The sequence below is a fragment of the Haemaphysalis longicornis genome, unplaced genomic scaffold (genome assembly GCF_048455015.1).
Source record: "Haemaphysalis longicornis isolate Haplotype H1 unplaced genomic scaffold, Haemaphysalis longicornis Haplotype H1 scaffold_18, whole genome shotgun sequence".
Taxonomy (NCBI): Eukaryota; Metazoa; Arthropoda; class Arachnida; order Ixodida; family Ixodidae; genus Haemaphysalis; species Haemaphysalis longicornis.
Genome location: NW_027526282.1, coordinates 8,849,537 through 8,873,192, shown reverse-complemented (window position 1 = coordinate 8,873,192; position 23,656 = coordinate 8,849,537). Strand labels below are relative to the sequence as shown.

Here is a 23,656-nt window from a genome sequence, read left to right as displayed (position 1 = left end):
CCAGGAAAGAGCGCGGAACGCTGGACGCATTGTTAGGAAACACTAACACAGCGATGGCTTCTGCTTCATGAGCGTATTGGGTTTCAACAACACGCAAATTCCCTAAAAGGAATGTCAGCGGTCACTTAGCTGCGCATTACCCAAAATTTAGTAAGTGTCATATCATCTAGCAAAATGCTGACCAACGCAGTCGAGAACTATACGAAGTTTTTTTTTTATATTTATCAGAGGGGGACTCGTGCGTAATCGAACCATATTTGCTGGCTTATGAAAATGAGATTAGGTACTTTTCGAATGAATGACTGGACCACACAATTTAGATGAAAAAAATGTGTCGGCTGCGTTTAAAGCGAAGATCTATTGTTCTGACTGATGGCGTCTGTAACGCGAAAACGCCGAAGTGAAAGAAACACTCCCTGTGACCGGAACCGAACTTGGGTCCGTCGCGTTATGAAGCCGCCGTATATCCTATTGCTCCATTTTGACATGGTCGGAGCGGTTTGGAAAGCTCAGACGACAACCAAATAACCCGTCACGAGAAAGCTTCGCGTGTAACCATCGTCGTCGTTTGGCGGAGGTGGTGGTGGTGGTGAAAACGTTTTATTGAGCTGGAACGGAGTTCGGTGAGCCGTTCCTCTCTTGCGGAATGCATAATTTTTTTGACGTAGCGTTTTGCGGTTTGTATTTCGTGCATTTCATGCGTCTTTTCCCCTTACTTGAGAACAGCGCTGTTGTTGTCTACGTGCTGTTTACGTCCTGTTTTGGGCGTTGTGTCCTAGCGTCATAGCAACGGGGTAGATATTATTGGGTCCAAAAATGTACTTAACTATACGCTGAGTGCCACTCTCGTCCTCGTTTTTTTGTTGTTTTTGTGTCGCCCTTTTTATGCTGATGTAAAAATATAAATCAAGCAACTAGTAAAGAAACATAGCCTTCAACGTCTGATCTTGCTCAGTCACCCATGCTGCTTGTATCCACTCTTTTCAGAGAGTATTCGCTAAGCCGATGAGTTGTTCGAACTCCGGCAAATCAGTAAAAGGGTTGCATTTTATGACGTTTGAATTATTTATATGGGAAACATTTTATTTGGCGGGACGAGTTTTTCTTCGTAAATGTTGTGATAAAGAAACAGAACCATGTCGCAGAAAGTCAGCACAAAGAAACTTCCCACTTTGCTGTGTACAAGATAAAGAGAACCAAGCATAAAAATAAAATAAACCCACTAGTGCGCCTCTATTTACAAGTTCAAGAACTGGCGCGGGGTTTCTGCAGATTACGAAGACGCCCTGCTGCATCTCAAGGGGCAAATGATGTACATGGAGGAGTGGAAGAGCATGGTGTACTTAGCAACGCCCGTGTGAGTACGCTCATATAACTGTTCTTGTTGGTTGTTCTGTGCATGTGTTTTATCACCATGAATGGATCGTATTCGGTGTGTGGAAGAAGTCGACATGAAGGGAGAAAGCCTAATGTCGTGATTCTCTTCGCTCGACTTCCGTGGGTGCTCAGGCAACAGACGTAAATAACGCAAGGAATGATTGCTTCCGGAGCTATTATTTCACGGCAGTGAACTTTAAGTTCAGCTTGCGTTGTGCCGCGGACCACTTATGTGCATAAATGCTAGATTTAGGAATCTTCACTTTAAACGGACGAAAGTACTTATCGATGCCTTTGTTTCAACGCAACCCTTACATTCCTAAGAATAAATTCTCGGAACACATTTCAGTAGGGTCTGAATAATATTGAGCAGTTCATGACGAAGTTTGTGTTTTCACGCACTCGAACGTGCCAGAATGGTTCAGTATCAGGCGGAAAGCTAGGTGTTAAAGCGTAAATGGAAACATAGGCAACACGTGACACTTAAATGCTTTAGTCCAAAGTTTTGTCTAGTAACCAACCTAAAATCTGAAGATGGTACTGAATAAGTACCAAACTATCAGAAATCAATACGGGGGTTTCAAGCTGTGCGTGTAATATAGAACAGTAGCTTAGAACGCAGGTCTTGGAAGAAGGTTTGAAATCGGCACATGCACAATAATTTCTGAATAAAACAAGGCAGCAAAATTTATAAGTAGTTAAGGTAAAACTCTTACGTAATGTCGAATCGAGAGCCCTGAAAGACAAAAAATATGGACGCCGACCAAGTAAATACTGGAAAACTTAACGTTTCCGCTTCTGTACAGGGGCCTTGCCACAGCCCCATTGTGGTTAATTTTGTGGTTACTTTTATGGTTACTTTTACGGTTACATTGTGGTTACATTTGTGGTTACTTGTTGTTACTTTTACGTGTCTTATGTCGTCGGCGTCCACCGTTTTACTTTACACGTTTCATCCCGACCACACGAGGTTCCGTCAAACTCTCAATTTTATATGGTTTGGGGGGAAAATAGTGTAATAAAGCAGAAGTACGCTCACTGCAAAATTTTCCGTTCGTGCATGTATTTCATGCGTTAACATCTGACTAGCTTGGTAAGACACCTAAAACATTTCCAACACTGAAAGGGAAGTTTCGAAGTTTACCTGAAATGCACGCGTACGGCAACACAAGAGAGCGACACAGCTTGCCAAAGCTTGCTGTGCATTCCAAGCGCTCACTACTTCGTGGGCTCGCAGGATGCGCGACCTGGACACCATGGTCCTAACGGGGCTCTACATAAACGACCTGAGCATGCACGACTTCAGCCGAGACATGGTGCTCGCGGGGCAGCAGCAGTCCGCCGAGCTCAAGCTGGCACTAGACCAGGTGAGCATGACTGGCTGTAAAACAGGCACATGCCTAAATTGTTCGCACGGCTAAGAGGTAAAGTATACTCCGGTGCAACTTAAGAACAACAACGGAATTGGGCCCGGCGCTTCATGACCGCAACCGGCTGTGTTCCTTCGCACGGCGAAAAAGTGCGTTACTGGGACATTTTCATCGTGACAGGAGCGGTTTCAGTTACTTTTCTGACTTATTCTCCTTGTAAATGACTGCAGCGACGAGTCACGCATTTAACGCTAATGTCCTTTCGAAACGCGCGCGCGCGTTGACATCCATGTCCGACGCTTTGGCGGAGTGATACACTATATGAGCTACTTGCCGTTCTAAAATTGTACCCAAGTATACTAAGCTAAGAGCAAGGGGACGCCCTTCTCAAAACATGAGGTATTGAAGACGTACTGGTGCCGTAAAAAGTATTTGAAACACGGCCTCGTAAATTTAGAGAAATTTATTGGTTGCATTGGTGTGCGTTCAATGCTCCCTAATTGAAAAGCTTACTGTGGACTGTTCATGGCAGCCGTGAATCCAGTAAGATAAATATTTTGGGATATTTACAAATCCTTGTTCCAAACACTTGCAACACCTGTACGCTTTCAAGTTTGAACGAAATGTTTATTTTGCAATATTTCTTGGCAAACTCTGGTATATTACAGCGTTCTTAAAGCAAGGAAAAACTGGAGCCAGTTTTTTCTGCAGAAAGGCATTCACACTTTATGCGCGCATATGTATTTCCAAGAACGGTGTGAAGAGCCAGCAAAAAGCCCTGTCGTTTCTCAACGTTTTTCTTTGCATTGTTTGTACCCTCTCAATTGTCATAAACAAAAATGCAAATGCCGCCCGCAATAATTTATTCCTGTCGATTTTTTGTATGACCGAAGACCACTTCTTAAAGGAATGCCAGTTCTTCCTGTTGAAAAGAGAAATATCTGGCAACCTTAAAGCAGCGCCCAGCATTTCAGGTATAGAGGTTGGCGCTTCTTTCGGGCTTTGGCTTGGGACAATTATCGCCCGTAGGATTAAACATACGGCTCACGAAGAACAGTGCTTTTATCTGAAAGCCAATCCAAAATTACCAGTTTGACAATATTGTTGCGGCACATTGAAAGAGATTCGGGAAGTTACAGTGCAGCAAGTTATTCAAAATTCGTGCACAAAATTTGCCCACTGCTGCGAAGTTCAAAGCAAAATATTGCTACCTGTGTCCTGCCGCCGTGTCACAATATAACAGCTTTCAGCATGAAAATGTTCGTTGCGCGCGGCTGCCTTGAGAATCAGGTCGAAGGCGCACATGCACGCGCAACCGGACACGTTTTGTATGAAAAACGCCGCTGAGTTCTTAATTTCACCGGTTTTGTTAATTCTTCATTGTTATTGGTTCTTCAATCATAGGGCACCGAAGCTCGGGAAATTTTGCAAGCTTCTTTGAGCGAGCTTAACCAAAATGCAGCAAAACACATTATTTTAAATTATTCCCGGTATTATGCAAAAAAAAAAAATAATAAAGCATTTGGGACCCGCGCCATAGGAAATATCGATGTAGGCTGCTCTGCCCTGGCGAAGCCTCGTCGTAAAGCTTGAAGATTTCAGGAATCGCTATAATACAAATTACATGCACGAGTCTCCCGAAGCCCGAAATATTCGCATCAGAACGAAAATTGATTTTAGTCAGTACCACTGCTTTACACAAAATCGAAACTCTGCGAGCGTTTGGCAGCAATGGCGCCATTTTGGTTTCCTCGGGGACGATTGGGGGGACAATACTATGTAATTTGCCAGTAAGAGGACGGTTTACCACGCCGGTCACGTATGATTGGGCCCAAGGAGTAAAGATAGCGGAAGAGTAAACAAAAAAAAAAAAACCAGCCAGAAATGAGTCGCCTGACCTCCCCAGTTCTCAGCGAAGCTGTTATGCGATCGATGCTCGTATTTCTCCGCGAACCTAGAGCGTAAAAGGTTTTGCCCTTGACCACTCCAATATGTTATCTGGACGAAATGTGCAGACCGTCGTAGGTACTTTATAACGTATGCCTCATTTTTATTCCTTGGGCTGACGTTCTATGTCTTAGCTATGAAGATAACTGTCGAGCATATAACGTGAATCGTCCACAGAATTCACGATTTAGATTCCTCTTGTATGAAGGCCACAATTTTACCCCAGTCCTATATCTACATGTCTGCTTTACCGAAAGTGGACTCAATGCCCGGAATCGGGAGAACTCGGAAATTCGCTGGTAGAAAACCATTAGTGGCGCTTCCACGGCGTTCGTTGAACGTGGGCTATTGAAGGAATGCCCATCTTCCGCGTACGTCACAAGCGTTATAGTTGTTCTCTGATCTCGCGCATTGTGGACGGTGCGAGCATGAAAGATCCGTAGCTCTGCCAGTGTGTGGTAGCAGTGGTGAAGTATCCTTTGGGGAACACATAAGGGCGAGAAGTTCCGTTCCGACCTGGTTTAGCGTTATCATTTCAGATATTATAAAACTGCCGGATAAATAGATCATGCTCTGAAAGAGAGCATGAACTACTTCAGAAGGTAAGCACGTCATGGTCCTCTCGTGGCCACTGAAGGTTCTAAGCATAAATTTTTGAATACCTTACCTGTTCTGCGCAGGACTAAAACCGTAGCACTGCAGAGAATTCGGAACCTCAAATACACATAAAAATCTGCATTTGTACAACTTAAAATGACAGCGGCCTCACTCAAAATGTCAGTCTAGGCAAGGTGAAACATGCTGACGTGTAAGGCAAGCTGGCAGCACTGACCACAGCATAGTAAGCACAAGAATTAGGTCGTAGCTTAGAAATGGAAACACGGCACCATTAAAAAGAAGAAAAGAGGTTCAGGTAGGGGGGCATGTTACGCGGGTGACAAATAGACTAGCAAGCGAAGGGACTGCAATTAGGGTAAGACGCATGACCCCATTAGTAGAGGAGGTAAGATAATTTGGTGGCATAAAACCGATATGAGGTAAGAAAATTTTGGTGGCAAAGGAAGGATTCGTACAGCGCGGGATAAGAGCAGTCAAACGGGTGTGGCAGAGTTGTTAGTCATGCAGTGAACATAAAAAAGGCAGGTGCTGACATTCAGAAATCGTGTCAAGTTTTATTACGCACCAACTAGCCCAGCCTTTTACTATTAAATAGCGCAGAGTATTGCCTACTAAGAGCAACATCAGGTAGGAGATCTTGTCCTGCGTTCTGAATGTATTCTCACACATAAAAAATAAAAAAAGAAGTGTTTCATGACGTTAAAAACAATCCATATTCTGTGCATTCGAGCTGGCAAGCACATAAGGGTCTTGTTACTCCACTGACGCCTAAGTCGTTTGTCACTGAAGAAGGGCAGCTTGCTGGGCCTGTTTGTGCATATTGACGGATGGGAAACCTGGTTTCCTGTCCGTCGTTGTTCACGCTTGCAAATTAGCCATTAAAACCCCTAATCGAGAATTTTCTGCTTCGCGGGTTCAGTGAAACGGCATTACCGATGTGTGCGTGCTATTCCTGTAACCCCGTCGGGTTCATATTAATGAGGTTCTGTTGCACCTCTCACTGGGCAAACTTTTGAGAACCGGGGTCTCGTTGTTAAATTCGGTCCTTGGAACGCTAGACTGTCCACTTTAGTTAGCCGAGGCCTTGTAGAAGGAACTACAGCGAAACGATGGGACTACAGTAAAAAATGTTAACCCTCCGGCTGTTAGGTTCTGTAAACTATAATGACGTCCATACAGGGCTGCTGCACCCCTTCACGTACGGCCATTGGGTGTATGCTGGCGCCATCGACCTTTCACATTGCGCCCCTCTCGTTACCCTTGAACTTCCGATCGTTGAGCCCAGCACACCCTAGCTTCCTGAAACCACCTTTGCCCGTTAATAGAGAGTTTTAGTATAGCGTTTTAGCTGTGGCGTTAACGTTTGCGCACCGCAATCGCAAACGGATAGCGCCTCGTTACGCGAAGGTTAGCGTTCCCGCTAACGCTATGGGCGCGCTAAAGTGGTGCTTTCCGCTATACTGGTTCCAGCACCCTTGCATTGTCGAGGACATGTTAAAAGAGCATAATCGGGGAAGGTTATGCAAAAATATTTGAAAGCAACGATAGGAGAACAGGAGTTCGGAAGAGCGATGATATTGCACAAAGCGGTGCAAAGGTAACCGCCGCCACTCTTCGGAATGAAATGCACCGTAAATGCAAAACACGTATTCGTTTTACCAAAACTCAACCCTCAAGTTGTTCGTATACTTGCATACGCACACGCTAGTAGAAAACTTTTCGAATTGCCATTTTAAAGCTGTGCTCTCTTATTCCAGTCACGGCGGCTGACTCATTTTCGCTTGCATTGATACCCTCGCTTGCTTTCTTGACCTGTGTCTCGCTGCAGTTCACATATTCAAAAACATCCTCAGTTACGGCTGACCCGTACGTTAGACCTTAAATATTCTAAGGCCACTCGTGAAGCAATTTTAGTCCTGGCTAATCGAGAAGAGGAGAGGGTAGTGAGTTTTGCCTGAAGCATTGGCCGGTTTTTACGCCGGAGTGCAGCGAGGAAGAAAAACAAAACTAGAGGGGGAAGTAAGGAAAAAGAAGAGAAGCGTGGAAGGGGGTGGTTGTAGGGTTGGTTCAGTAAAATTTTCCGAAAGGTCCAACCCAAACTCCAGCAGGCAGTCGGGCATTATTAAATTAATTTAAAATTGTTTGCTGGGCATTTCTGGCGTGGCAGCGAACGTTCAGCCGTCAAGATACGCTAAACACTGCTTTGCGGCATGCAATTTTACATTTTTTGTGATACTGTGATGCGAGTCTGTCTCCAGGCCAACGTATGTCCACACGTACGTCGCGAAGACATTTTCGTCACCATGATCTGTCGTAACCTTTGTGTTGTTCCCACTAGTCTGTCCACCTTCATTCAACTCAACATTAGGTACTAAAGTGAGAAGCTTAGGTGTTGTTGGTTTATAATCCGGTCCATGCTGTCCGCAGTAGTTCGCGTCCCGCTTTTACCAATTCAGAAGGATCGACATTTCGGCGACTTGGTAACGGCTGAATATCTTCTAACAGCGTAAAAACAGACACAGGCTGTAAAAACACCGCGTAACAACACAGACACAGACACTAGGTTTAGGTTGTAGTACTTATGTGATGATTAGTTTTCAATGAAATTAGCTGTGAGTACAACGTCGTACCGTCATTTTCTTCCCATAGTGTCTGTGTTTTTGCGCTGTTTGAAGATGCTTTACCGATTGCCCGGAATTAACCGTGATTCATTTATAAGATTGCATCTGGGAACGGCAATTGCACGCCTGCTGGGGAAGGGTTCAAGGATTATAAAAACTGTGCCAGGTAAGATAAGTTATTACATTTTTAATAAATCTCTGCATATCAGTTGTGACAATAACTAGCACAAATGCACGTTTCTTGCCACGAAGCCTACGCCACAGTTTCATTCGTGCGTCTGTACGCTGCTGCTGCCCAGGAACTACAAAAGAGCCGTCAGCTGGAGGAGTCTATGCGCAAGCTCGATATAGAGATGAAGCGAACCGACGAGCTGCTCTACCAGATGATCCCCAAGACCGTCGCCGATCAGCTACGCAGTGGAGAAACCTCAGTCAATACATGTCAGGTAACCGGCCTTCTCTGCCATGACTACTCAAACATATTGCCATATGTTATTAATGAGCTATACTTTATTTAACGAGCTTCGTGTTGTGTTGAGAAGCAACAATAAGAATCAAGTGGTAACGAGGGAGCGCGCGCACCACTCCGCCGATGGTGCCCGTCAACGAACTGTAGATAGCGGTATTTTGCAAAACCCACGCCCGCAGCTTCTGCGACCGCCGAATTGTTACAAAGGCTGCTGCTAAAATGGCAGTCGTGACGCGAGTCGTCGGTAGCTCCCACCTGTTTGTGTCGATCTAATTGAACAGCAGGTATCATGGACATGAGCAACCGGAAGCAGGGAATTTTCTTGTTGTGTGCCGTTTGTCGTTCAGTTCTTTCCGACGGTGCTACTTCCGCTCTTCTAAGAAAAAAGCTGATGATGCACATTCGGAGCATTTTCTATGCATTGTTGGCTGCGCCCTTCAATCCTCGCAGTTTGTGCGGCGTTGCACAAAAATAGTCAAACCGACATTAGTGCCTTCTGCACAAAAACGGTGAAACAGACACTACAAAAAACTGCTCTGCCCGCCATCTGCAGTACCATGATCCATGACACCGGCGTGCCAGATATGCCCGGCATTTGGCATGGTTGTGTTCTCAATACACAAATCCACTGCGTAAGCTGGCGGCAGTTTCCGCCATGCCCGACGTAGAGGGATTTCCCATAGGGTGGTGATGATGGCACACTTCAAAGAGAAAAGGCGGAGCGAGAGCGGGTTCTTTGGTATTGCTACTATGATTAAACCGATATATAGAATCATGAACTCATAAAGACGTAGTTGCTTTTGTTGCACGTTAATTGTAGTTGAATGCCAAGGGCCGTTTATTATTGTTATATAGATAAAGGTTGGATTACGACCGGTAAAGTTTTGTCAGGCGTGACATCTGATCTGCCACTTCCGCTGAAAGAAATACCGCCTCTAGGTTTAAGCCGATACTAAACGGTCAGTCAGATCTTTTGGCAAACGCCAGTACAAAACAGCCGACGCCCCTTTCAGGGCATGGGCAACGAGCGGCTTTTTCTTCACGCGTTGGTGCCCAGGTTTGGGCTAGCAGTAGTGTGGAAAGCTGCACTTTACAGGTGAAGCTCTACATTCTCTACAGTGCTCAAAGATGCGCACCCAAGGGTTTTACAAAGAGTGATAATGTTCGTTCATGACGCTCTGCACAACCGCTTACCTTGATACGTCACATGTGCGTCTGGATATAATTTTCTGCAAAGAACCCAACTAAAAAGAACAAATTTATGGTCGTTATCATCGACCGTAATATTTCGGCTACAACATGAGCACTTCGACAGAACTCTGACAAGCTGAGTTAGAACATAGATGAAAACAAGTAAAAGAAAAAAAAAACTCCTACCGAATGATTTAATAAAAGCTTCTGCCTACGTTTTGAAGCCTCCTTGGCTTCTTAATCAGCGGTGCCTAGAATTAACCATGAGCAGCGGTTATATAAAAATGGCTTATTCTTCATTTGTATTTTTCTTTGGCGTGCCGGATCATGTGGGTGCAAATGGAGGCAAGCGTACCTAGAGAGCATTCAGCTTTCACCGACTCGCTCGTATGTAGCACTACCCGAGGATGATCCTTTCGAGGTAATTTGTCTCGGTGTCATCCGGAAGGGCGCGGGCCGTTGACACAGAAGCAAATTACCTCAGACGCATTCTCCTCTCGTCATGGCACATACGAGCGAGTCCGTGAAAGCTCAAAGGTCTCTAGGTACCCTTCCCTCCATTTGCACCTACAGCCTCGGGCGCGCCGACAAGAAACAAGAAAAACCATTCCTACATCAATGTTTCCGATGGCGAGTTGCAGTTATCACTGATGAAGAAGCCCAATAGACCATAAAACACAGGGAAAAGATGCCATTAAAGCCTTTGGCTGCAGTATTTATTTCGTATGTTTTCATCCAGTTGTAATGTTACAAATATATATGTCGTTTCGCGTCCGTTGTCTTAGGCGCGACGTTTTATCGTAAAACACGTCGCTTTTGATACAGCGTCGATATATATGGTTCATACCTACTCTCATACTAAAAAGACCTTCGTGATCATATGACAAACTTCCATCCCTTCAGAACAAAACAGCCCGGCCTGGTCGTTGGAATGGCTGGCCCTGTAGAATTTATATTCGCCGCTGCTAAAGACCATGACCCCTTTCTAATGCTCCTCAAAGGTGTTTAAAATTGAAAAAGCTGCCTGCCTCTTCTCACAGATCTTTCGATATTTTTATATCTGTTTCGTACCAGGAAACTTCATGAATGACCTCTATTTATTTTAATTTTTCTGCGAGCACAGGGCAGGTAAGAACACTCCTCTGTACATTTTTCCTTCTAAAATACTGGCCGGGAAAAACGGCCTACGCACGGGAAGTTGCACTTACATGTCATTAATGGTACGCGATTTGAATACGCTGGCCGATGCGTCAAGACACTTGTGGATTGGAAACCGGCGCCACGTGATAGGCAAGCGCTCCTGCTCGGTCGCCCGAAACGTGTTTACGCACTCAACCCGGCCCCAACCCTGACCCGCGGTAGCGACCGCATCTAAAGTGGCCCGCACTCCCACCGGAAGCAGGACGCACCGCGACGGCAGCGGAGGCTTTTAAGCTGTAGACTTAACGCTCTTTTCGCCTGAACTTTCTGGCACGCTGTACGCTGTTACCGTGGGTCTGAACGTGACCTTGCATGCAGGATTCAATATCGAGCGAGTTCTCGGCTTGGCAGGTTTTTGCGTACGACAGCAGAGTAGACGAGCTTGGTTGCGACACCCAATGCGGATAGATGCCGCCTGCTTTCAGCATTGTCGCACGCTGAGGGACTGACCTTTGCATTAGGGGCGGCACTGCAGAGGGTCGTCTGGTCCGCTCGCCTGCCTGCATTGTAGTTCCATGCGGGAAGTTTCAGGCGTCAGTGTGTTCGATGGGAAGGCTAATTTATTTACCCACCATAAAATGCTTTTAATGGGGCACAACCTCGACCCTTTGTTCAAGGTACTCTCGCATGCGTGAGCTTGGGTGCCTGTACATTCATCGGAAATAAGGGAAAACAAAATGTCGTAGTAGCGTTAAATTTTGGGCCTACGCAATATTGGTTGCTCAGCGAGAGCAATACCTTTGCACCGCAAGGGCTTTGTTCTGTCAGCGCGTCGACAAGAGGGAAGAAAGGGCACCTCCTCTCCCCACGTGCCTCGTCAAATCCTCTCCCGGTTTGGGTAAATAGTTGAAGTAACGTTTTATACCACATTAACAATTTCCTTGGGCCATCTTTCGTAGACCTTTCGCCGCTACAAGAAAAAATTCAGGGAAACTTGCACTCACGGCCAAGGCTTGCATAGTGAAGCTGTTGTAGGTGATCATTGATGGACACGAAGTTGAGTTTTAGTATCGTCTTGGGGTCTAGGTTGACGTCGGCGGGATGGCATCTGAATGGCGTTATGTTGAGCAGGGCCAGAGTCTCTCGAAGCGCGGCCTCTTCCTCAGTCGTGCGAACGATCCACGGCCGGGCCATGTGGAGTCAGTGATCACCTACAGCAGTTTCGACACACAACTCGCGGCTCTTCTACTGTACAGAGCGCATGCGCATCACGACACGAAGACGAACGAATGAGGGCCGTACGCTATGACGTGTCTTTCTCGCTCCGAGCAAGTGTTGCCACGACATAGCGAATGCTGTCGACCAAGGTCCCTAAGTGGGTGTGCTTGGCTTGGCGAACGTGCGCTCGAGGCACGCGGCGAACGCTGGAGCTTTTTTTTTTTTTTTGGGGGGGGGGGGGGGAGGATGGAGGGGTGCAATTTTGGCCAATCTCCTTAAGTGAGCATGCTTCTTGACGAACGTGCGCTCAAGGCGCGCGTGCACGAGCACTCCGCATTTTCTTGTTTTTTTTTTTTACGGTGTAAGGCACATAGGAACGATTTTCTCAACAGATTCGCTGATAAAAAACTCCCGTCACCTATCGCGGGAATCCCTGTGTAGATGCGACGCATAGGGGGTTCGCGTTGCAGCGTTGGACAGCGGAGGAACGGCGCTGGAACGATGGAGCGGAGCGGCGCAGGCACCGCGTTTTATAGCGCGCATAACGGTGAGGGGACGCGCCGGCGCCAGTGCGTCTGCCGCGGCTATGACGCAACACAATCCACTTTAATCCAATCGAATTCAAATCCAATCCAAGCCAAGCCAATCCAATCCAATCCAAGCCAATACAATCCAATTCAATGCCCCTCGCGAGAGGGTGTTCGCTATCGGAGAGGAGAGGGGGTGAGTGATGGAGAGCGGAGCTGGCGCGGCGAGGAGAATGGGGGAGGGGCGGACGCCGACGACAACGCCAGATGCAGGGACAAGGCGGGTGAATGAGATGCGTTGCATCTAAAAACATTGAAGTGAGGTTGAGTAAGTTTAACAGGCTGAAGCAAAGCGAAAGCTTAGCTTCAGTCTGTTAAACGACTTCACGCCGCTGAATATTTCAGCCGTGAAGTAAATTTGATGTCTACGCAAAAGACATTTCCCTAAATTAATTAAGGAGAAATCAAGCGTGCATACTTTAGTTCTTATTTTGAGAGTATTAAGAAGTTAAAGTTCATATTTTTGAGATACTGGCCATGATAGCAGCGCTTCATATGCATTAGAATGAAGACGCGCGTATTAGAGAAGCGGCGGTTTTGTTTTTTGCTTGGTAGGCAAAAAAAAGTGAAATCGTAGGAGGGATTTTTTTTTAATGGTGATTGTTTTTGTATGAATGGCGATGGGGGGCTAATATCGAATATATAAATTTAGGTTTATTGTTCTGTCTGTAAAGTAGCCACTGTGACACGCGAACTCCCGTAAATTCACTGCTGAATTTTTTTTTAAATACAGAACTAATTCATGCAGCGTTGAGAGGTGTCCCCCATCGATGGCTGATGTTTTACAAACCACGAACGCCACCAGATCACCACGTTTTGTCTATGGCTGCGAAGAAGGCAATATGAGACGCCTTACTTGCCAGTGGGCTTTGTTCGTTAAGGCCCCGTTAATAATGAAGATCGCAATGTGTTCGTTTTGTAATTTCTGTTTTCCTTAGAAATGGGTCTATCATGATTTGTTTCCGTTAAAAACCCGGAGTATCAGGCACGAACTCCAGAAATACATGTTAAACAGGTAACCTTTCATTCCTTTTCGAGATTATTACATGCCATCGTGTATACAACCAACTAGGTTAAATAATTTAAAACGGAACTTATTTTTGTTACTACGCCTCGGAGTGTTATTACCTCCTTGAGTTGGCGCTAGTTGCTGCCAATCATCACAGTTTTTAAGGGCGTTTGCCAACCGTATGTATATTTTATTTCAGTAGTTAGCTTGTTTCTCAATCCTCGATGAACCAAAGTCCCTCACTGCGTGCATATTTTCTCAGTAGGTTAACAGCCTTGTTGTTCCGGTGAAGCACGCTGAATCAGCGTTGCTATGACTACAAATTGCATGCTAAAAACACTTGGGATCGTGCCTCATCCCGGAATCTTAGTTTACTCGCCCGGTATACCGTATCCAAAGTGAGCAACGTTCGCTCTCACTCAGCGTTAATGGAGTCTCACGCCAATTGCTTCAATTCTGCCTTATTCCCAGTACTTCGAGTCGGTGACGATTCTGTTCAGCGACGTGGTGTCGTTCACCGAGATCTGCAGCCGCATCACGCCCATGGAGGTCGTCTCCATGCTCAACTCGATGTACTCCCTCTTCGACGAACTCACGGAGAAGCACGGCGTCTACAAGGTGCGTCTTTACTATACTCGGTTAGAACTCAAGAACGGCACCACCTCATGTAGTGTATCACTCCGCCACAGCGCCGGACCCGTGAGGTCAGTGCGCGCGTTTTGAAAGGGGTTTGCTATGAATGCGTGGTATCGTCTGCCTTGCCTCACGCAATTTGTTTGTCGTCACTGGAGTCGTTTATAAGCATATTAAGTCCAAAAAATCGCGGGAACGGCTCACGCCATGTTCAAAATATTCCCAGTAACGCCCTACTTGCGCCGCGCGGAGAAACATCCGGCTACGGTGATAAGGCACAGCGGCAAACCGATATGCAGCGGCTAATAAATATTTGCGGCCAGGAAGCCACTGACCTCGGGTTAAATTTCAGTGCAGAAAAATCAGGAATAATGGTTTTCAATGACGCTACCACCGACGTAGTGTCTATCCAGCAAGGCGAATTACCTAGAGTGAAGGAATATAAATATTTGGGAGTGTGGATAAACGAAGGGGATAACTACTTAAGTACTCACGAGGAGCAACTTAAGGTTAAGGGAAAGCGAAACGCAGCTATAATGAAGCATAGAGCTCTGTGGGGGTATAACAAATATGAAGTAGTAAGAGGAATGTGGAAAGGAGTAATGGTTCCAGGCCTCACGTTTGCGAATGCTGTACTCTGCTTAAAATCAGACGTTCTATCAGGCCTTGAAGTAAACCAGAGAACGGTAGGACGTTTGGCCTTAGGCGCGCATGGAAAAACAACTAACGAAGCAGTTCAGGGAGATATGGGCTGGGCGTCGTTTGAAGTTAGAGAAGCTCAAAGTAAAATATGCTTTGAGATGAGGTTGAGGGCAATGGATCAACGAAGGTGGGCAGCTAAGGTTTTTAGGTACCTATACTTGAAAAGCGTGGACACGCAGTGGTTAAGGCAGACTAGACGGCTAACGATGAAATACGGAAAGAACAGTGGGGAATCCAAAACAGCCAAGGTAACCAAAAAAGAGGCAAGGCAGATTGAAACGAATAAATGGAGGGAAAAAATGGAAGCTAAAACGTCGTTAGAGATGTACAGTGCTGAGAAGATGAACATCAGAAAGGAAAATTTCTACGATAATTCCCAGGGTAGTGCTTTGCTTTTTGAGGCTAGAGCAGGGTGCCTGCGAACTAAGAGTTTTGTGGGGAAGTATTCACAAAATGATGGGGTATGTGTGGTCTGCGGAAAAGAAACAGAAACTATGCGGCACATAGTGTTAGAATGTGAGGGTATCCATCCAAATCTACATGAGAATATTGGGCTTTCAGAAGCCCTAGGATTTAAGGGTATCAGTGAGGAAGTTAACTTCAAGGCTGTCGAGGGGACGAAAAGAAGATTAGAATGCTGGTGGATGAAAAGCAGAGAGGGGAATATTGCCTAGGACAGTTACCACCTGTAACAGGGAAAAGAAAGTATTTCGGGCCTAATAAGCCTTAGGGCCTGCCATAAGCAGCGCTAGTATTAAACCAAGAGTGTAAAACATGGTTATATTAGTTCTTTTTGGTAAGATGACATGTCATCACCCCGCTTCAAAGGGGAAACCAATAGGAATCATCATCATCATCATCATCGGTGCCGTTCTTAAGTTGTCACCGAGTATAGCCTATTAAACAACTTAAAAGCTTACGTTACCTTACTTTTCTCTTTCGTTTTCGCGTCCAACAAAGGCGGACTTAATTTAATTTACCTTTCTTGTTCATTTCTATGGCCAATGTAAACATGAGAGAGACCGGGGAACCATCTGCATTCTGTTTTTAATGGCTGACTGATATTGAACCCGCCCTCGTGCTGCGAGCAGCAGATCCTCGTCCTTTTCAGGGTAGGTGAGTATGATATTTAACAGTCATGATTTTACTCGGGTGTTTTGGTGTCTTCCATGTCTTTATTTGTTCATTTTATTTTTATTTACGAAATACTGAAGGCATGAAGCCTAAGCAGGAATGGTGCAGGTAATAAGAAGCAAAACCGGTTAAAAAAGGGTGTAATTACAGTAAAAAAGTAGAGAAAAATTACGCCCACCTCCCCTCGCAGGAACCCTGGTGTGATGCGACGCTAAAGGGGGTTCCATTGTGCGTTTCCGTTTGGGTCGATGAAAGAGAGAGAGAGAGAGGGAGCAAGCGTAGCGCGGACGACCGTCGATTGAGAGACCGGCCGGAGCGCGGCAGTCCGCTTATATGCGGAGCGCGCCCGAAGGAGAGGAGACCGCGGAGAGAGAGCGCGCTGCGCATGCGCACAGCGCGCTGCGCATGCGCACAGCGCGCGTGCGCCGCGCGCAGCGCCGCCCACCGGCGGAGTGAGAGAGCGCGCCGCACTGCGCGTGCCACAGATATTGGTGGAGAGGGCGCGCTATCACGGCGAGAGGACGAGAGGTGCAGCGGTGCGGACAACAACAACGACGGACGCATGCAGGAAGGACAGGGCCGCCGACAAGAGATGGTGTCAGCGTCGCATCTAAAAGAAAAAGGGGAGAAACATAACACTCAAGGAAAGCAATGCAACCAGACAACAGATAAATGCCGAGGATATATCTGCAAATCATTATTATGTCAATAAATAAACATGTCCTTCAATAGGATCCACCGGCACCCGCCGCGTTAGCTCTGTGGCTAAGGCGTGCTGCTGAGCACGAGTACGTGGTTTCGATTCCCGGCCGCGGCGGCCGCTTTTCTAATGGAGGCGAAAAGCAAAAACGTCCGTGTGTACTTGATTTCGGCTCACGTTCCCCAGGTGGTCAAAATTAATCCGGAGCCCTCCACTACGGCGCGCCTCATCGCCTGCGTTGCGTCGGCGCGTTAGAACCTTAAATCAACCAGAATACACCGGCAGAAGAGCGGCAAATAGTACGTTTTTCCACTCGGAAAGATTGCGCGGAAGAAAAGTGTAAATTTTGGAAGACTTGTTTTGGCAAAAACATCGGGTTAACGCAAGAGCACGTGAGGGACGAGCGCACAGTCTGGGCGGGGGACCAATATAGGGGCTCGAATCTAGTGAGACTTTCTGGTTCACTAACTGACAAAGAATATTCTGGCAAATAATTTTAGCCTGGATTACAACTAGTGCTCCAGGTTTGTTAATTAACCCGAGAAAATCCGCAACCTCCCCCCCCCCCCCCGGTAAAATTTGGGACAATTCGGATATATACGATAAACACCGATTTTAGAGAACACGTCCGTAAAAAAATGAAGATGGAGTACGGACTCAAGGATACCAGCTAAGTCTTCGGCACCACTGCCGTTCCAACTTTTCGGCGATAACTGCGAATGGCCATCGGTCCCACCAGGACGGTCCTTTGTCCACTTTCAAGGCGAGTACACTTGTATAAACTACAGTTATCTACGCTGATTCGGTGGGACACAAAAAGCTTGTGCGAGATCACGTGCCATCACATGCCTGTTTTTGCACTATTGCAAACTTTGCTGAATAACTCTCGTTCTGGAGAGTTCATACTGAGCTGAGGCGGTCACAATGGCACCTTCTGTGCCATTGTGACCGCTTCATAACGCCGAGGCAACAGCTCTCCACCACACTTCGCCGACTCGACGACCACCCCTTTACAGCGCAAACAATTTTGTGTCATAGGCGTTGTCCGTCACATGCCGAAAAGGCTATAAAAGCCTTACTGCTCTTTTAGAAGGACACGGGCCTGTCTGAACGATTGTAGGGAAATTACTATAGTGCACTGCCCTTAGCTCGCCAATTTTATCAGTGGACCGTATTAGTTTTGTGCATTTCTGGTTGTGGGCGTTGTTTGTTCCGCCTTTCTAGTTGCCCGGTCACGCCTTGTGTTTTTTTCTACTTTTCTTTCTGTCATTTTCTCCTTTAATATGTACCGCTGTCCTTTCTTTCCCTTTCATTTCTCGTATCCCCTCCCCCCTGAGTAGGGTAGCCAACCGGACAGTATTCTGGTTGACCTCCCTGCCTTTCCTGTACTATTCCTTCCTCCTCCTTGGAGTATTTAAAATAGGCCGGAATAAAATCTGAATTTTGGAGATCTGGATGTTTACCAGATAATAAATCCGAAAAACACCACAATTTTGCTAGAAAATAAACCCCTAAAACAACCTCCGAACTTTACTTAAAATAAACTTACAAAATTCGGAGCCCTAATTGTAAGGTTTTAATTTCATTTCTATTGTTATCGAAGATACGCAGTCTGTGCGCTCGTACGTACCATAAAAAAAGCAAATTTACGAGCACTACTCCCCCACTCAAGCGGTGGTACTCCAGTTCAGGTTCACTTCTTGTTACACCTCAATGCAGTATTTTCACGCGTCTGGTTAAGAACGCTCATGGGAGTAAAAACCTGTTTGTCGGTTTGTGTACGCCAATCTCCCGTTCAACAAATAAAGGTCTGAGGACGTTCAAGCACTTATGGGCTGCGAATGTTTGTGCATTATTGTCCAATTGAACGCGGGATGCGCTCCGTTCCGCCCCGCATTGTTTAATGGCGTCGTTCTTTTGCCACTTGAGAGTACTCTTTTGCTTGTACCCCTCATTAACGCTTTCGAATGGTTTCGATCTATCTTGGATTAGCCATCATGCGATGGGAGAGTTGACGACAATGCTGAATTTAGCTGCGTCTCCGTTTGCTCATTCAGCCGCGCTCTTCCGCTTCGTTCACCTGCGCTGTACTGGAGTGGACGGCCCCTTCTCGCTACTGCCGAGTTTAGCTTCGCACTGTGGAATGCCTCGTCCCAGCAACACTTTCCAAGGGTCATTTTGATGCTACTGACGCTTTTCGCTCAATGAGCCCACCAAGACTTTCGCCGTAAAAGAGGAGAGGAGGTGGCCGCGACAGCTCGCTGAAGTGCCGCCCCTCTGCAATTGGGCGCACGGCCACCTCGGCCATCAGCAGATGCCCTTCTCTTCAGGGCAAGTCAGGATTACGCGTCCAGACATTCGTCTTAGCGGCTGAATTTGTGGTCTTTGTGTTGTAAAGTCAAAATTAACTATTGACACCGCGTTTTCTGCGAAGGCTATCAATGGTCCCGTACAAGAGTTTCGGCGGAACAGTCCGGGGCCTTGCGACAGAGGCCTTTAGGTAAAACAGATCGGCTAAAACAACGCAATGCACGCGCACAAAGATTCATTTCAAAATTTTCATCGTGGCCTGCCCCGTTCCTTCGCGCAAAACGGAAATGCGCAAAGGAGGCAGATTGGAAGAAAAGTATTGTTGAATCACTGCAGTCGCATAAGGGCCATCGACCACCCACGCGTTTTACAGCGAAGCTGCGTATGGCCAGGGCAAGCCATCTGCCTGTGAGTGAGCAGAGAACCTTGCGAAGCTTAGAGTGCGCCTGCGTTTAATAAACCGAGTGCGAAGTGCGTCAAGCCACAAAGAGAAAGGCAACGTCGATGTTTCCTGCGAGAACGCGCCACGTCTACGTGCTTGTGACATATTTTTGTGAGCCACAAAGAGTAGCGATGCGCGTTTACACGAAACAACGCTCTGAGCAGTGGCGTGAATGAGATCCTCGCCAGCGCGTCGCCGCTGCGGTGGTTTGGGAACGAGAGTGCGCCCCTTTTACCGAATCTAACCGTCGCCATCGGCCAATCCAGTGGGGAGAAAGGAAGACAGGCCCGCGACGCCGAGCGAATGTAACGGCGTCGCGACTGCGACGAAGCTGCCACCAGGAAAAAGATGTATTTAAAATGTAATATGAAAGTAGTTGTCCAGTGTTTCCATCGCTGGGCGTCAGATATCCACTAACAAGCCATAAGAAATCCGCCAGATTCCGCTAGATTCTAAAACATATCCGCTAAATTTTCCGCTAGGGCCTATTTTATTAGAAAAAACAGTGCAATTTCGTATGATAAATACCTTATCATTCTTAGAATCTCCCAAAAACTGCGAGAGCTGAAATAACATATAAAAGAGTCTTCCAAAGAGTCTAACTAGAACACTTGAAGCTTCAGTGCGGCGGTGGTCGTCATTTGTCAACCTCATCACAGATGAGGCTAAAAGTTATAAATGTTCACACTGATGAAAAAAAGAACTCACAGGTCAACAAAAAACGCATCGAGGTCTTCGTCGTCGCTGTCGTCATCTGATATCATCTTTACAGGAACTTGTTCAGGTACTTGTTCAGGAACCAGAAAGGAGACTTGGTTGCACATACGTTGCAGATGTCCCGATGGCACTAAGAACTGCCGCGGGAAGTTCGTAATCAAAACAACGTTTCTGGTGTCGCTTCAGCCCCGCTCTTACGACGAAGATGGCGTTTCTAGTTTCAGGCTTCATCTTGTTCCGCAGCTTGGATTTTAGTATTTTAAGCTGACTAAACGTCTTCTCTACTTCGGCATTTGAATACGGCAGCCCGAGCATCGACATGGCAAATCTGGCCAGCTCGGCGAACAGGTTTTCGCCGCAGGCGTACTTACAGGAGTGAACTTCCCACCAGAACGACTGCGTGGATGATATTTGCCTCCAGTTCAGGAGGGTGATTTTGCTCCACTGGTTTTAAATTTTCTCTATTATCTCAGGGGGCACTGCCGTTGCTTCCAGCAGAGGAATCAATGGCTCCTTCACGACGCACAAAGCATTTTCGATCGATAAGAGTGACGTTTCCTGGAGAACTGTGATCTTGTAGGGAAGTCGCTGTCTGATTTGATCTACTAGCGTGGTAATAAACCTTATGCAGCTTTCTCGATTCACAGCTTCATCTGCGAGAGAGAACCCGTCGGTCTTCTGAGCTTTCACGTTGCTAACGTACGTCTCAAACACGTGGCCCAGATATGGCTTGGGGTTCAAGTGGTCCTCAAGTCTGCACGTCAGAACGTCAATCTGCTCTGTCGGAATTACGACTTTTTTAAACAAGCTTGAAAGCAAAGCCATAAGGTCTTTCTTGCAGGGCGATTTTGAATCGGTGCACTGCGTGAGATATCCGCCAGAAATCCGCTATGTATGAAAATGGCCCGCCAAAAAATCCACTAGCCGCTAGACTAATTTTTTCCCCGTCAGGACAAAATGAAATCCGCCAGATTTAGCGTAAAATCCGCTAAATTGGCATCACTGGTTGTACCGTCGTACCGTCGTGTCACCAATACTGCTTCGCTGGTCAACCGCCTTTACAGAGGTGAAGAGCCGATGAGTTTTTTTTATTTATAATCGCTAAGAACAAAGAAATAATATAATTTTATTAACAACACAGCTGTTGTTACTGGCCGTAAGTGCACCGTTGTAGGACAAAATACCAAGAAAGCACTGAGCGTTCGTGAGCGCGTGCCTCGCGGCAACCGCCTGCTGTCCTCGGCACGGCAGTGCCTTTAGCAAAAAAAAAAAAAAAACCAGAAAGGCGAGAAAATGCCACGAGCGTGTGCCTCCCGGCGACCACCGAGTTCCCGTCTCGCGCAGTGGCTTCAGCAAAAAAAGAAAAGCTCCAGCGCTATCGTCAAGCGCAACCACGCATGTAAACAAAAAGAAAAACTCCAGCGCTAAGGCTAAAGTTGAAAAGACAGCTTGTTTGGGAGAGGTCACCGCGGCCCCCGAAATCCAGTATGCATAATTGGCACCGTGGCTACGAGTGTGCCGATCTTTCCGGAGATGACTGCCAGATCCCGCCACCGCTGCCTCGAGTCGATTACGAAGAGCTGTTGGAAGTCTACAGTGCTGAGGATGACTTTGCATCCACCACTCGCCGCGAAGAAGACGATGACCTCTTCGATGCATGTGAAGATGATTACTAGCACTGCAACTATGCAAATAAATAGTGATACGGAAACTAAACTGTGTGTCCGGCAATGCTTACCTACAACAGCCTCACAATTCACATCTTGCGGGTAAGTGCAAGCTTCCATAAATTGAAAAAAAAATATTCTGCCACCTTCGGCCGATGAGTTTTTAACTCTATTCGCAAAAAACAAGCAAACAAATTTTATAATTTTATTAAAAAGACTCTACCAGTTTCGGCTACGTACTTGCGTTTTGTCCTAAACGGGTCCTATGCCCCTTTTTATCGTAAAAGTATTAGCAATTATGAACCGCGGCAGCAGTTCACATTACTTGAAAAGTTGTTTATACATAGTTCGTCTTCATATGTGCTGTTGTGGCAAACGCGTCTTTCGTTGCAGTAGTTCGGTCCTGGTAACCGAAATCCAATTGAAAAATGATGCCATATACGAAGAGCAAACATGCAAGCGTTCAACGAGGTAACCTCCACACGAAAGAAAAACGAATAAATAAAATCGGCTGCTCAAAAAGAAAGCACTGCTGCCCTGCCACTAGAGTAGGTACAAACAGGACTGTTTCCGTAAGAGGCGGCATTCATCTCCGCGACAATCCCGAGCTTTCACATTGGTGGAACATAGAATACCCGCACATTGAGCGTTCGAACAATAAAGCTGCGGGGAACACCATAAGCGCTGGATGTAGTGGCGGAAAAAGCAAACAGGGCACAACACCCCTGCATTTAATATGACAGAGGCCAACCACTGTTCTATTGCACATGTTGAAAAACGTGATGGAGAGAAAGGGAGAGAGAAAAGTTGTATTCCTGGCTAAGCCTAGAAATGGTTGAGCAGCGTTGTAAAACCAGTCTGGATTTTTGGTTGGTTTGTTCACTTAACAACAGATCCTGATTACTATAAGCACTGTGATGCCCAAAATATCGAATTCGTAAGGAAACGCGTGTACAGGTTTTTTAGCACGCCTTTGCAGACCTAACGAAAGCCTGGTTTTGCTATTCTGAGGCGTGCTTAGTGATTCGTGCAATACAGGAGATCTGTATGGTTGGTGAAGTTGCCCGTGCGCTTCTTCCAGGTGGAGACCATCGGCGATGCCTACATGGTGGTGTCGGGTGCACCTGAACCGGAGCCCAACCACTCGGAGAAGGTGTGCGAAATGGCACTCGCAATGGTCAAGGTCATAGGAGACCTCAAGGACCCATCAACGGGGAAGAGTCTGAAGATAAGAGTGGGTACGTAGGCATTTAAAGTACACGGTAGTCATCTTGGTCCAGTACCGCAAACTCCAATATGTACAGAAATAAGGTAGCTTTAGTTTTGTTTGTATTATCTGGACTACTCATGAAGCACCATATTTACCTGGAATGCACGACATTGGTGACAATACAATGAAGCCGGTGCCTAGCGTTGCGTCCATAGGTAACTATAATCATTCCTAAAGTTACGCTCACACACTCCAACACTCCACACGTATCATGGCTGCTGCACAAATTATTGTGAGAGCAGTCCTTTTACCAACTGGCCTAATTTCTCTCGCTTACTTACTAGCCATGAGTAACTGCTGATGATTAATTACTATTGCTCATAATGGAACGTAACTCGAGCGATCACTACGCCTGCACGTGACTTCAGCAGTCATTGCCTTTACGTCTGGAACTAACGATAGAAAGCAGTGGCAAGTGTTACTTCGCGACCTCACGTTCTCTGTGCAACTTCCGGGGAAGGTAGTCTGTCTAGATTTTTTTCCCAACTGGCTAAACCGTTTCCGCGCATTGACGAGCCATAGTCATTGGCAATA

The 23,656-nt window shown here is 46.5% G+C and overlaps 1 protein-coding gene across 1 annotated transcript in view; it reads left to right on the top strand.

Moving 5' to 3' along the window:
- The window catches only part of LOC144166615 (soluble guanylate cyclase 88E-like), a 295,263-nt gene that overhangs the window by 257,966 nt on the left and 13,641 nt on the right, over positions 1-23,656 (top strand). The window contains exons 7-11 of the mRNA XM_077696156.1: positions 1,273-1,357; positions 2,615-2,744; positions 8,233-8,379; positions 14,019-14,165; positions 22,934-23,090. Of these exons, the coding sequence (XP_077552282.1) occupies positions 1,273-1,357; positions 2,615-2,744; positions 8,233-8,379; positions 14,019-14,165; positions 22,934-23,090 (666 nt within the window). The remainder of the gene's footprint in view (positions 1-1,272; positions 1,358-2,614; positions 2,745-8,232; positions 8,380-14,018; positions 14,166-22,933; positions 23,091-23,656) is intronic.